This window comes from Arvicola amphibius, chromosome 5, assembly GCF_903992535.2.
Source record: "Arvicola amphibius chromosome 5, mArvAmp1.2, whole genome shotgun sequence".
NCBI classification, from domain to species: Eukaryota; Metazoa; Chordata; class Mammalia; order Rodentia; family Cricetidae; genus Arvicola; species Arvicola amphibius.
Genome location: NC_052051.1, coordinates 61,451,598 through 61,467,113, shown reverse-complemented (window position 1 = coordinate 61,467,113; position 15,516 = coordinate 61,451,598). Strand labels below are relative to the sequence as shown.

Below are 15,516 nucleotides of genomic sequence, written 5' to 3'. Positions count from 1 at the left end.
TGGAAAAATGTTCCATGAACTGCCAAAACAAATGTGTGACTTTAGTGTTTATGAATACTATGGAGATATCTATTAAATTCATTTGATTTGTGACTTCAGTAAGTAAATAAATGAATAAATACTCACTACTTCTCACGTTTATCTTCTATGTGATCCCTGCCTCATTAAACTGGAAGTGTGTTATACAATAGGGAAAGCATCAATTGTTCTAGCAGGAAAACAACAGTATCTGTGGTTCATGCTCCCTCTCCACCACTGCAGGGAGTGAATCCAAAAGCCTTGTGCATGCCAAGGAAGCACTCCACCTGAGTGACACCCCCAGCTTTCTGTGACCCCACCACAGTTGACATGAAAATGGTATGCATGTTAGCTTCCTTTGCAGTGAACTCTAATATTTTATGACCAAGAACTAGCCAAACACTACTAAAAACAAGCCCTAGGGATACTGTACTGGAGATTAACCTAAGGGAGAAGCAGAAAATACAGCATGCTTCTGACTGATTGATCTCTGGGAAGATAAGAGCTGGCAAGGGGCATCCAGACCAATCTGAAATAAAGGGCAAGGCAGCCACACCGTGAGGCTCTGACAGACTGAAGTAACAGTCTTTCTCTTACATCATGCCTCTGTGTTACAGAAAAGAACTAGAAGTCCTTGTTTCAGGGCAGATGGCACAAAAGGTCACCAAAGGTAGAGGTAGGCTTGCCATGAAATTGCTACAGACAACTGCAAAGTGACCCTAAAACCAAGCCTGAGAGTAAGGGGCCTACAGCAAGAAAAGCATGAGTCAGTTCTAAGAAGAACACATCGATAATAAGGCTGGAGCCTCTGTCAATATTGAAGCAATCAAGCTCCTTGGGGTCAATAATCACACCTGCCTATGCTAAAAAAAAAAAAAAAAAGAAAGAAAGGCACATTTACAGAGCGGCTCTGGTCCCTTCAAGGGCAGAGGGAAGATAACAAAAGCACCACGGCCTGCAGACAGCACAAAGAGTGTGAATTAAGCATGACACTGATGTCCTTCAGACACTCTCGAAATTGACAAGCCAGGTGTGAGGATTAATCTAGAATGTCAACTTGATGGAGTTCGGAATGACCAGGGAAATAAATTCTGGACATGTCTATGAGAGACTGTCCAGATTACTTTAACAGAGGTCGGGAGGCCACAGTTGTGCAGCACCATCCCATGGGCTGGGGTCCTGGACTGCATAAAAAGGAGAAAATGAGCCGGGCAGTGGTGGCGCATGCCTTTAATCCCAGCACTCAGGAGGCAGAGGCAGGCAGATCTCTGTGAGTTCGAAGCCAGCCTGGTCTACAAGAGCGAGTTTCAGGACCGGCTCCAAAGCTACAGAGAAACCCTGTCTACAAAACCAAAACCAAAACCAAAACCAACACAAACAAAAGTGTGGGGGGGGAGATAGACGGTGGGGATTAGCCTTCACCTCTGCTTTCTCGCTGCGGATGCAATGTAATTCCTGCCTCACACTCCTGACACTGAGCCTTCCCTGTCCTGATGAGCTGTCCCTTCCTTCTTTAAGTTGCTGTAGATGGCTGATTCACCAGAGTAACTGGTGTGCTGGTGTGACTGCAATCCCAGCACTCAGAGGCTAAGGTAAGAGGATTCAAAGTTCAGGCCAGACCGGACTACATAACATGACTATTTCTCAGAAATAATAATCGATGAATAAATGAATAAATAGAGTGACAGAAAACAAAGGGACTTTTGGGACCTATTCGAGCTATACTGTTCGAGGTAAATTTCACTCCTATGACATGTATTTATTGTAAAAATATTTATAAAGCGCCGGGCGGTGGTGGCGCACGCCTTTAATCTCAGCACTCAGGAGGCAGAGGCAGGCGGATCTCTGTGAGTTCGAGAGCAGCCTGGTCTACAAGAGCTAGCTCCAGGACAGGCTCTAAAGCTGCAGGGAAACCCTGTCTCGAAAAACAAAAAAACAAAAAAATTATAAAGCATAAGTATATAAATAAGATATATGAAAATGATACCTAAAAGTAAAAATATGTATAGTAATTTGTGTTTTTTAGATTTCATTTTTTATTTTTTTATTTATTTATTTTTGGTTTTTTTTGCGATAGGGTTTCTCTGTGGAACAGCCCTAGCTATCCTGGAACTAGCTCTTGTAGACCAAGCTGACCTTGAACTCACAGAGATCCAGCTGCCTCTGCCTCCCAAGTGCTGAAATTAAAGTTGTTTGCCACCTCTGCCCAGCTATAATTCACCTTGTTATAGGTCTGGGTGTGTGTGTCTCCCTGCAAGCATCATGGCAGGCAGGGAAACAAACCTCGAAGAGACAAGAATAAAAACTTGGTTCAACCTGACTTAGTCAGTTTGGATCAAACTTGTAGAGAGTGTAATCCCAGGAAGTTTATTGTAAGCATATTTAAACACAGTAGAATTTGGAGGACGGGGAGAGGCAAAGAGAGGAGCAGAGAAAAATGTAGAGCTCAATAAAAATCAATTAAAAAACTAAAAAAAAGAAAGAAAAGGTATACTGCATTTTCTTTACCTGAAGAGATGTAATTCTGTCATAGTGAATTGTGGTCATCTCATTCTCTGTCAGAGCATTTCCAGTCTGGTCGTTAATTTCAAAGCCAGTATAGAACTTCAGCATGTCTAAAAGCTGGAAGAATTCATTTAAATTAATAAATTATTTATTAAAAATAATAAAAAATTATGTCTTTCAGGGTTTGAAAATTTCAGAAGGTAGCATCACACAACAAATACTTGAGAACATACCCAAGCATATTTAACTTATGTGAAAATAAAATGTGTTTTATGAATAAATTATTAAGCCTACTTCATAGCCATAGTCCATTCCTACTGAGAAATTCAACTGCAATCCTAATACAACAGAGGAATTTTGCATATCAGATCATCCTGTGACAAGGTCTGTGAGGGACTGCCTTAATTGATAATCGATGTGGGAGGGCCCAGACAACTGTGGGTGACACCATCCCTAGGCAGATGGGTCTGCACTGTTTAAGAAAGCTACTTAACCATGAGCCAAAAAGCAAGCCGCCAAGCAGCATGCCCCCATAGTTCTGCTTTGGTTCCCTGCTTACGCTGTTGCCCTGATTGTAAGGATGGGCTCTGACTCAGAAGTTTAAGGCAAACACACTTTCCACTCCAAGCTGCTTTCCAACAGTGTTTATCACCACCACAGTAAAGCAAATCATAACAGTATATCACTCATGCCACCATGAGTCTCCATGGCCACCACACCAGCTTAGCTCATGATGAAGAGGCCTTGCTTTCTGTACATGCAAGCACATCCAAGGCACATTCTGGCTGCATCCACTTAAATATTTACTATTTTTAGTCCTAACCTGTGACACATTATAGTCAATTACTGAGTTTATATGGCAAATCATTGAACAAAATTTTTGTTGAATGAAAAAGAAATAGAAGAGCTTAGTAAGATAAGAGATAAAGAGTATGCAACACACATAGAACCTGTATCTTAAATTTACTCTCACCAGAAAAACATAGTTACAAATTTGTTAGATATTTTCTTTTATTTGACATGACAGGAAATCCAAAGTACCAGCACACTGCCTTCCCACCCAAAGCAATAAGCTGAAATGTATTTGCCTTCCGACTCAATGAACCAGACTAGGTGCAGCACTTTCCTATGCTATCAACTGCCTGTCACTGTTGTCACAGGCAAGAGCAGCCATGAACTTGCAGTTAATACTTTTTACCTGTTAGATCCCACAGTGGCTTTTCAAATAAAATTAAAATATATAAAACACATGAGACTACATTTCCAAAGCCATAATTTAGTTCAATAATAAAAGAACATAGAGTTAACACAAGTTAATTACTAGAGTTGTATAGGTGCATTCCAGTATGTATACAACATTCAAGTCAATATTCTAGAATTTTGCTTTGGTTCACACCCTGGTATTTCCAGCTGCATAGTAAAGCAAAGATCAACTTAAGAGATCACAACATTAAAAGTGTCAGATCCACCAGAACTCACTTGGGAAAACAGATGGCCATCCCCTTCTCTGTGAACAAGACTGGAAAGGTAACAGTGAACCAAAAGGTGGGAGTCATCCAGGATGGTATTAAACCAGCGCCTCGTGGGGAGCAGAGCCTGGAAAAGATAACACCATGGCATTCATTTTGCCTGTATTCTCTGCAGCTAGAGATAAAATCTACTACTATTTCACCCCAAGTGGACATCACAAAAAACCCTCCTGCATGTCCAAAGACACCTGGCATACAAAAGAAAGGGCCTCATCCATGCTGTAAAACAAAACTAAAACTAAAACCACTCAGTGTCAATGCTTTTCCTTCTAAAAACGATGGGGGCACAACTTAGAAGATAAAAAATAAGAGCGGACACAGGAAAAACTTAACAGATGATCTATCTTGTCTACAAGTTTTTAAGCAAAGTCTGTGTGAAATTCTAGTATGCACTGCATATAACTGTAGAAGCAAAGCTCCTTTCCATCTCCTGTTCTTGCTTCCCTATGACAGTAAGAGAGACAGTGATGAGAAACGGAGGTGGACAGTCTGACAACTGCTTAGGAAGAACATCGCTGAAGAGAAAAGCCACTCTGACCTGACACAGGGAGAGGATACACATTAGTCACTGGTAGAGTAGCAGGTGATAAAATCCTCAAGAATGATTGTTAGTCTAATAGTTTTAACGCTCATTTCAAACCAGGGGACATATTTTATTTCAATTTCCTACATTAGAGAAGAAAAGGCAATGGATTACTCTGAATTAAGTCAACTTTATATCTAAACTTTCCATAAGAATCTCACGCTTAACAATATGAAATCTTTAAAAATCTTAATTTTTACAACCCATGGGTTAATACAACCCATGCCAATAGGACAGTTAGCACAAATCCTCAAGGAATCAAACCCTGAGACTTCCTTGTCTACATGAAATCTTGAAATAGGAACAGACCAAGGGCCATTTCAAGTATTTCAGATGTACCTATAGCTTGATCTTTGACTTTTAAAGAATATTAGCAAGTTGCTATATATATATATATATATATATATATATATATCTTACCTCTAGATCAATCATAAGTTCGATGAATCTTTCACAGTAATGAACTTTGTCCATAGTGACAGGCTCTAAACATGAGAGAAACATGTTAAAATTTTACCAAGCCATTTTGTGTGCTATTTCTTAAAACTGGCAGCTAATAAATAATTTAAACAAACTCACTTGTCTTATTCTATACAACTCAATTATGATTCAGAAAAAGAATCTCACATATTTTTTTTCAAAGGCAGGCCATCATTATTTAATTCTACTAATATGAGAAAAATGAAAAAATCTAGATTGGGTCTGAAGTGTATTTTAATAATATGATGTGTGAATTATTTATAGCTTTAAATTAATTTTATGTGTATGAGTGCCTACATGTATGTGTGTGCACCATGGCCTGCAGAGGACAGAAGAAGACATCAGATCATCTAGAACTAGAGTTATATATGGTGATCTGTCACATACATGCTGGGAGCTACACCTAGGTCTTTTGCCAAGAGCAGCGAGTGCTCTAACTCATGAGCCCTCTCTCCAGTCTTAAGAACTATAATGTTTTTAGAAATCAAATCAAAGGTAGTTTTCTTTTTAATAGAAGGCAGTTTTATATTTGGTTTGTTCCACTTTCCTCAGTATCATTATATATCAAACGCGTAAGAATTCTCATGAATAAACATAGACACACCATACATATATATATAGTATATACACATATAATATACATTATAAAATATGCATATAATATATACATACCCACATATGATGTATATACCCAACTTTGAAGTGGAAAATATATATAGCAAAGAAAAAGTATTTTTTTCACTGTCCATGTATGTCATTTTATAATCTTAAAAGGGGATTATATTGGCTTAGAAAGAGCATTAACTTTGACATAAAAATATCAATGACATTTCTTAAAAAACATATATAGATCTACCTGGAAAGTCGAAATAGACAAGATCGCCAGACAAAATTGGGAGCATGGGAGTGTGGGGAAAAGGAAGGGTGGAAGGGGAATAAAGGGAGGAGAACTTGAGGGAACGGAATAGTCGAGATGGAGGAAGGACAGAGATGAGAGAAAGGAAACAGGTATCTTGATTGAGGGAGACATCACGGGGATAGCAAGAAACCTGACACTAAAGAAATTCCCAGGAATCCACAAGGATGACCCTAGCTAAGACCTTAAGCAATGGAAGAAAGGGTACCCAAATTGGCCTTGCCCTGTGATTAGACTGATGAATATCTTAAATATCACCATAGAACCTTCATCCAGCAACTGATGGAAACAGAGGCAGAGACCCGCATCGGAACACTGGACTGAGCTCCCAAAGTCCAGTTGAAGAGTGGGAAGAGTGAGAATATGAGCAAAGAGATCAGGACCATGATGGGGACACCCACGGAAACTGTCTACCTGAGCTAATGGGAGCTCACCAACTCCAGCTGGACAGGGAAGGAACAAGCATAGGACCAAACTAGTCCCTCTGAATGTGGGTGACAGTTGTATGGAAGGGGCAGACTGAGAGGCCGCTGGTAGAGGCACCAGGATTTATCCCTACTGCATGTTCTGGCTTTTTGGGATCCTGTTGTCTTTGGATGGATACCTTGCTCAGGTAGGGAGGGCCTTGGACCTTCCCCAAAGCAATGTGTTTACCCTCTCTGTGGAGTGGATTTGGGGGATGGAGGGGTGAGTGGAGGGAATGGGAAGAAGGGAGGGCATGGGAACTTGGATTGGTATGTATAATGAAAAAAGATAGTTTGTTTTCTTTTTTAAAAAAATAAAAAGAAAAAAGAGAATGTCAATGTACACATAAAGAACTAAAAAAAATTAAAAATCGTAGTACTGATTGATGATATTCATGAACATAATGTACTATGTTTTTGAAAAATTCATTTTTAAATAATAACAGCCTTGGGAAATAAAATAGTTTCTGGATATAAGTTTTGTTTTTCTTAATTCCAGGAAATGATCACTTACTCTTTAGAACCATGGTGTCAACACTGTTCCTAGTGACACACATTATTTAACCATTGCTCAGCTAAGACTCTAAGCAGCGACTAATCAAGCACAACATTCATAAATACCAATCTATAAACACTTAAAAATACATTTATTCATCTGTCATATGCAGGAAAATGGAAGGTTAAATGCTATAGAAATTTATATTAGTTTCCACCACTAGTATGAAAATGCTAATGGCAATTTTCTCCCCAGAACATCATTGCCCAGATGCCAAATCAATGGATTTTAATATCTGGAAGAGACATTAAATATCTATTCTAGATAGTTATTTTCCATGTAACAAACTGAGGACAAGATAAAGCAAGCTGATAAAGATGGACACTAGATCCTGGTTTTGTGACGTCATCTTTGGCCACAGGGCTCTTATGAATAAAGCCAGGTAGATCAGCTCGTACAGTCTTAGCACTCTAGGTGACAGAGCAGGAGGAGCACAGGCTCAGGACTCGCCTGGATACACAGTGAGCTTCAGGCCATTATATTCTATACAGCAAGACCTAACCAAAACACAAACAAAAAAGAACTCCCCCAAAACAAAACAACAAAAACTTCAAAGTAACCAATAAACTTACCAGCCAAAACTCACAAATAACATAGAATGTATAAGATCCTATGATCAATAAATGAAAGAATTAAGAGGCTATGTTTAAATTAAATGCTTTCAAACTAGTTCTTGGTTGCTGTGCAAGAATTTTCTTGTTGTTCTAAAACTAAAAATTAAAACAAAACAAAAATAAAATCTATACTCTCCTTCTGTATAGCTTGAAAAAATTGACAAAGGTCAGGTTAAAATTAGAATACAAAGCTTGGTGCATAAGCTCTGCTCTGGCAGACAGAGGTGCATTCAGTAAAACCCTTTCCCATAGTGCATTTGGCAGCCTAGTCTATACTTGCATGTATTATATGCACACAAACCCTTCTCCAGTGATGCACCTCCCAATTTGGCATGCAGCATGAAATCTGAAGGGAAGATATTTTAGGGGAAGGAGATAGATCAGCAAGATAGGGAGGGGCAGGAGGAATGAGGGAGGGCAGTGAGAAAGGGAAATGAATGAGAATAAGGTATTTATGAAATTCCAGGATGAGACCCATTACATTGTACGCTAATTTAAAAATATTAAAGAAATATGGGTAAAGATGGGCTTGAGCCATCTCATATTGTAGTTTATTATCTCAGAGACACTTACCACCCCACTGAAATGTTATCACCTGAAAACTCTATTCAGCACTGTACTATAAAACAGCAAGTGAGGGCTATAAACACCTTATTCACTACTGTCCCCAGCATCCTGCAGAAAACTTGGACCTGGTAAGCAAATGCAAAATGTTTACTAACTAAATGAACATTTCAATAACCATGCTGGTGCCTCAATAACCCTCTAAGGTAATCCTAATGCCCAGGCTGGCAATATACAGGAAATGAAAACGGCACACATTTGCCATTACATTTTTAAATCACTAGGAGCAGCGTTTGGAGCAAAAGTGAGTCAATTCCAGGAGGGCAACTACACACTAATGTACACTGAGCTGGATAAAGAAACAACTACACACTAATGTACACTGAGCTGGAGAAAGGTGGCCACTTACCAGAAAGTGGGATGGACTTCAGCACGGAAATAAACTTCTGGATGAGCTGGGAAAGAAACCTTCTTTCTTGGTATGCCCTAAAAACCAAACAGTAGCCCAATTATTTCTGAGTTATTAAAAAGCAAATTTAAACACTGAGCTGTCTAAATGTTCTGTCTCTCTGATATTGGGCATATAGTATCTCTGTAAACACACAGCAAGAAAGGAACAGCCTTATTACTGACCTGATTTGCCTACTAAGCACTTCCTCCAGTTACTTTAAGCTTCCATTTAAATTCAGGGCCAAGACTGCATAGAATGGTTCAAAAATTGCATCTATGCTGTCTTAAAAGTCTAACATTTAGGGGCTGGAGAGACGGCTTAGCTGTTAGGAACACTTGCTGCTCTTCCAGCTGAACTGGGGTTCAGTTCTTGGCACCTACATGATAGTTCACAACCACTTGTAACTCGAGTTCCAGATCTGATGCACTCTTCTGGCCTCCAATAGCAATGAATGCATGTGCTACACTTACACAGATGCAGGCAACACACACACACACACACACACACACACCGCTTTTAAAAATCTCATAGATGCAGGCAACACACACACACACACACACACACCCCGCTTTTAAAAATCTCATATTTAACCAGGCCTGGTAGTATATGCCATTAATCTCTGTACTCAGGAAGCAGAAGTAGAAGAATTTCTGTGAATTCAAGGCCAGCTTGGTCTACATAATGAGTTTCAGGCTAGCCAGAGTGAGATACATAGTGAAACTCTGTCAAAAAAATAACAAAAACAAAACCAAACAAACCAAAACTAATGTAGCTAAATTAACAGGGTCAACTTTATATCTTAATATGTTTACAGTACCAAATACAGTGAGAGTATTCCAATGTTTAATTACTAATTAAACATTAGTCTAAAAATCCAATTCCTACTGCTTTCTGAATTGACCATCAACTAACAAACACATCAGGTATTGGATAGTTGCAAATGCTCCTACCAGAAATGCAAAGTACGGGGAGTGATCACAGTCTCCTTAGGAAGGGGAGATGGATCAATGAGTAAAGTAGTACTTTTACAACAAGCTGGAAGACCAGAGCTTGGGTCCCTAGCACCCATGGAAAAAGCCTGGCATGAGGCAGTGCATCTGTAATACCAGTGTTGAGAGGTAGAGACATGAGGATCCAGGGAGGTGGCTATACATTCAGTGACAGACCTTACTCAAAAAAATGAGGCAGAGAGCAATAGAGAAAAATACCTAACATCAGTCTCTGGCCTCTAAGCACACACATGTACACATTGCAGATCTCTGTAAAAATACTCATAATAATCTAAGTGAAAGCATTTATTAACAATTTATAATAGCATTATAGGAAGAAAGCAAGCAATAATTAGGCAGTGTTGTGACCCAATGCCTAATGGAGAAGAAAGCTTTGCCCACATACTGCTCTCTTGCTTCTGGGTCCATCTTTTCATCATTCTTTTTAATCAAGTTCCAGAATTTTCTTAGCTTTGGTGTCTTTTTTAATTCTAATTCCAATCGTGCCTAAAAGAGAAATATGATATACAACAATCAGTAACACTAATATTTATGATGATACTTAGATTAACCATTAGCTAGTCTCTTAATATATGATGACATGGGATCGCCTGAAAATAAGACGAAGTGTGGAAACTAAGGAATGAGTTGTATTCAATTATTATTCAGTTCTGTATTTTCAATAATAATAAAAGAAACTACCTTTAATAATCATTATTATAAGTTCAATAATTTATTTCTAAAATTAAAAATTTAAGGCTGAAAAAATACAAGCATGAATGCTTGTAAGCATTCTCACTGAAATTAAATCTAAGTCTCCAACAATGAACACAAAAATAACTGTAAGGCTGGACATGTATCTTGGTGATATATGCTTTGCTTAGCATGACAAATCTCTGGGTTCAACCCCCAATGCTGGGGTCAGGGCAGAGGACAGGCCCTGCCAAATGGAAATAAGTAGTAGATGTTTGAGCAAGGTGTGGATCAATATGCTCAGCACTGATTAAAATAAAAAGAAAATAAAAAAAAAAAAGAAAAGAAAAGCAAGGTCCAGGCAAAGATCCCATCTCATCAAAGAAACAAAAGACAAAGATTGCCCACATCAGCACACTTTCTCTTGTGGTACTTACCACTTATCAAATTAGTTTTGTTAATATGTGTCTCACTCTACCAACTGGTACTATAGTATTATTTTTATCTGTCTCAGTCAACTGGTACAGATGACTGGTCTGCATATCTGGGTGTGTACAGAAACTCAAGCACGAAATAGAATGTTGCATAAAGCTTTACCCTTAAACCTGGTAGCTTTCAGTTGATACAGAAGATATGTTAATCTATTACATACACATCATTCAATAAAAAGTTAATGGAAAGGCAGAGATAGTTAATATTAAACATGATCCAGACCTTCTATAGCTATACACACATCCTAAACCTCGAAATAAATAAAATTCAAGTTTACATTTAACCTCATCCAAATACATACATAAGGATAACAATCACACTTTACTAAATTATCCACTTTCTCTTCAAGTTCAATAAATGGCCCCTCATTTCACTTTACAATATTAAAATTAAATGGAACATACATTAGGATGCATGCAACATTCCTTAAAACTGTAAAAGCTACAATTACAATAAGTTAATACACAATAAAATCCTAAGGGGAAACAACAGATATTAGCTGACACACTTTTTGTGTTCATGTTAAAGCCACTCAGTCTGAAACCACATGACATATAACAGACACATGGAGAGCACTCTGGAATAGGTACTTACAGGCTGCAAGCCCATCCACATAGGGAGGGAGATAAGCTGCTGTACTTGACTCCTTATCAAGTCTACTTCCTGTTCAAAGCATGAAGAAAACAAGTTTATATATATTCCAGTATTTTTACCTAAGTTTTTATATATAGTTTATTTCCTTTTAAGGTCCTGAAAGAAAAACATGTCATCAATACTTTAAAATTGGTGATATTTTACTACTTAGAAGTTCAACAAGGGACTAGAGATGGTTAGGAGCAATTGCTGCTTTTAGAGAGGACCAGGGTTTGCTCCCAGCATGCATCTGGAGAGGACCACAACAGTGTGTAACTCCAGCTCCAGGATATCTGCCATCCTTTTCTGGCTTCTGTTGGTACCCACATACACATGGCACATACACATGGCACACACACATATACAAAATCAATCTTAAAAAAAAATCATTATTTAAAATGGCAGTTTCCACTATTTGCAGATTTCATATAAAAAACTCATTTAATAACAAAAATGTATTTGAAACCCCCAAATTAATACTTCCTGCAGTAATTATACAGAACACAAAACAGCAGCAAGTTTAAGTTTCCTCAGGTACCTGTCTCCCCCGAGGCTGCTACCTCTCTGCTTCAGTTCCAGTTACCATACACTAGCAAGTGTCCTTTCTGAGATGTGGTGTTACATTTTTATTATTGTATCTTGTTTGTGATTTCATCCTTTTATTATTGATCCCCAAAACAAGGCTGAAGTACTATCTGAAGCTCATAGGTATAATATACTCAATACACTACTGACGTGGGAGGGTCTTCTGTTTTAATAAAGAAACTGCTTTGGCCAGCCCTTAGGTGGGTGGAGTAGACAGAACAGGAAGAAGGAAGTGAGGTAGATGACTCAGTCAGATGCCACGCCTCTCCTAAGTGAGAGAGACTGCCTTGCCTCTCCTCAGGGAGAGAGATTAGATGAAGCCAGCCGCCAGGTAAGACACCACTTTGTGGTGTTACACAGATTATTAGATATGGGTTAAAGCAAGAGATGTGAGTAAGAGGCTGAAACTAATGAGCCAGGCAGTCTTTAAAAGAATACAGTTTCCGTGTAATTATTTCGGGGTAAAGCTAGCGGGTGACCAGGAGCCGAGTGGCTGGACGCAGCCCGTCTGCTCCTTACTACACACTACCCTTTCTTCTTTTAGATTTATTATTTGTGTGTGTGCACCTGACAATGCCAGAAGAAGCCCCAAATCCCCTGGAGTTATAGACAATTAATTATAAGTAGCTCTATATGTAGTAATGGGAAGAGAACTCGGGTCCTCTGGAAGAACACCAAAGGCTCTTAACCATGCATCTCTCCAGCCCTTACATGTGTCTTCCCCCACCCCACACCCACCCCCAGAGACAAGGTTTCTCTGTAACTTTGGAGCCTGTCCCGGAACTAGCTCTTGTAGACCAGGCTGGCCTCGAACTTACAGAGATCTGCCTGCTTCTGACTCCCAAGTGCTGGGATTAAAGGCGTGAGCCACCACTGACCAGCCCTGCCACGTGTCTTACATATTAAACATGTTTGTTAGATAAATTGCATTTAATAACAGTGCTGATGATGGAAAGCTTATAGATAATCGAAATAATATATTAAGTAGGATGTCTTTAAACAGAAACAAGCATAATAAAGGTTATGACCCGAGTCAGGTGTCATCTAAACTCACTCTAGAAGAATAAGAAAAGTTGCAGAAATGAATGGAAAGTAAATTTACCAAGCTATTGAAGCAGTGATCCAGGAAAAGCAGCAGGACGGTCTGTTCATGGAGGGAGAACTCGCCGTCAGTCTCGGCCAATGCTGCTTTCAAGATGCACTTGAAAAAGAACGGGAAGTGGTCTGGCTTCTTCTTAAAGGTCTGAAAGAATAAAAGTTCACTTTGAGCCGGGGTGGGGAGTGGGGTGGTGCACACCTTTAATCCCAGCACTTGGAAGGCAGAGGCAAGTGGGTGTCTGAGTTTCTGGTCAACCTGGTCTACAGAGTGAGTTCCAAGACAGTCATAGCTACATAGAGAAACCCTGTCGCAAAAAAAAAAAAAAAAAGAAAAGAAAAAGAAAAAAAACTAACAAATAATTCACTTAGAGCTCTTGTTTGCATTTTTCTTCCTTAAAGAAGTGCTGGTGGGGGTTTTAGGAATGTATTAACAAAATTTAACCAGCTGGGCAGTGGTGGCACACGCCTTTAATCCCAGCACTCGGGAGGCAGAGGCAAGCAGATCTCTGAGTTTAAGGCCAGCCTGGTCTACAAGAGCTAGTTCCAGGACAGGCTCCAAAGCTACAGAGAAACCCTGCCTCAAAAAACAAAAACAAACAAACAAAATTAAATCATTACATGATTATTGTATATGTGATAAGAGAAGTAATGAATATGATAGTAAGTCAAATAGAATTTTTTTTGACAGGGCTATGAGAGACCTAAAGCTAACAGAATAATGACTTCAATTCTCTTACTTGTTCTTATTACTTAGATAAAGGTTTATTCTCTTATTAAGATTTTGGAATATTTTCATTCCCTTAATTTGAACAAAACAACTACATCTTTGAGAAAACCTATAGTTTTCATGCTGTAATTAATCTGTTTCTCCTGCTCTATACCAGTTCTTGACACTTAGAATGCAAATAACATAAATATATTCAAGGCCCTGCTACTTATTGCCACACATAAGTGAAAGAGATGTGTGGTTATTCTAGTTGCTTCCATTTATTTCCCTAAACCAACCTCTACCAACATTTCCCATGATACTAATGGCAGTTAAGCCCAAATAACCCTTATCCTCGGTTTCTTTCTCCTTCCAGGACTTTGCATGCTAAGAAAGTGCTCTACCACTGAACTACATCCTAGCTCCTGAGGTGCTTGTTACTGTAGTTAACTTCCTGTAACTTTAAGAGAACTCTGTACCTCAAGTTCTGGTCCACTGTTCTTCCCCAACTCACATTATCCTACGCTCATGATTCTAAAGATACATCTTCAGGGAGCTGGAGAGATGGCTCAGTGGTTAAGAGCAGTGACTCTTCTTCCAGACGACCCGGGTTCAATTCCCAGCACCCACCTGTGTGTAACTGCAGTTCCCGGGAATCTGACACCTTCACACCAATGCACATAAAATACCAGATCAAAAAGGTAATTTAAACTGTAACACTTAAACTAAAAAAGCTCCCAGTGTCTTCAATTCCTCTACTCCTTTACAGTAAGTGATACCATCACCTATTTTCAGTTGCCTATGTTTGGTAAGTTATTGATAATTAATACACTTCCTTAATGCTACTTCAATTATCAAACCCAATCAGTTTTTTATTTTTAAATCTTGTATGTCCTCTGAATCTATGATAGTAGCATTTTATCCATATTGTTTTTCTGCGATTTCAGTTACCTGTACCATCTACAGTCTAAAATTATTAAAGGGAAAATTCTAGAAAGAAGCAATTCATTTGTTTTCAACAATACACTGTCCTAAGGAATATGATGAACCAGTGCTTATGTGGCCTGGACTGACCACACCCTGGCACTCAGTCTACATAAGCTATGTGCCCACTAGACACTCTGCCTTCTCAGTGGGCAGACTGATTTCCCTTAACCCTTATTTTCTGTAATAATCACTACACAGTACAAAAGTGATCCTGACAATTTAAGACTAGTATAGAATAATTCTATTTTATTAGTCACTATTGATCTCTTACACTGCACAATTTATAGATAGAACTTTATCCTAATTACTCCATAGGAAAGTGTGTGTGTGTAGAGAAATAATGTGTGTGTGTGTATATGTATGTATGTATGTATACATAAAGAGATACGTGTGCATATATATACACATATATATTTATATACTACTCCATAGGAATGTGTGTGTGTAGAGAAATAATGTGTGTGTGAATATGTATGTATGTATGTATGGAGATACGTGTGCATAAATATACACATATAAATTTATATACTATTCTACAGGAATGTGTGTGTGTTGAGAAAGAATGTGTGTATATATATATGTGTGTGTATATATATATATAGAGAGAGAGATGTGTGATATATAAACATATATATTTATATGCTACTCCATAG

General features: G+C 38.6%; 1 protein-coding gene across 1 annotated transcript in view; it reads right to left on the bottom strand.

Annotated features, from left to right (window-relative positions):
* Aqr (aquarius intron-binding spliceosomal factor) overlaps window positions 1-15,516 on the bottom strand; it is a 76,087-nt gene that overhangs the window by 47,459 nt on the left and 13,112 nt on the right. Inside the window, exons 6-12 of the mRNA XM_038330896.2 lie at window positions 13,175-13,315; window positions 11,449-11,517; window positions 10,076-10,176; window positions 8,639-8,715; window positions 5,056-5,120; window positions 4,003-4,119; window positions 2,527-2,640 (exon numbers count right to left, since the gene is read on the bottom strand). Of these exons, the coding sequence (XP_038186824.1) occupies window positions 2,527-2,640; window positions 4,003-4,119; window positions 5,056-5,120; window positions 8,639-8,715; window positions 10,076-10,176; window positions 11,449-11,517; window positions 13,175-13,315 (684 nt within the window). The remainder of the gene's footprint in view (window positions 1-2,526; window positions 2,641-4,002; window positions 4,120-5,055; window positions 5,121-8,638; window positions 8,716-10,075; window positions 10,177-11,448; window positions 11,518-13,174; window positions 13,316-15,516) is intronic.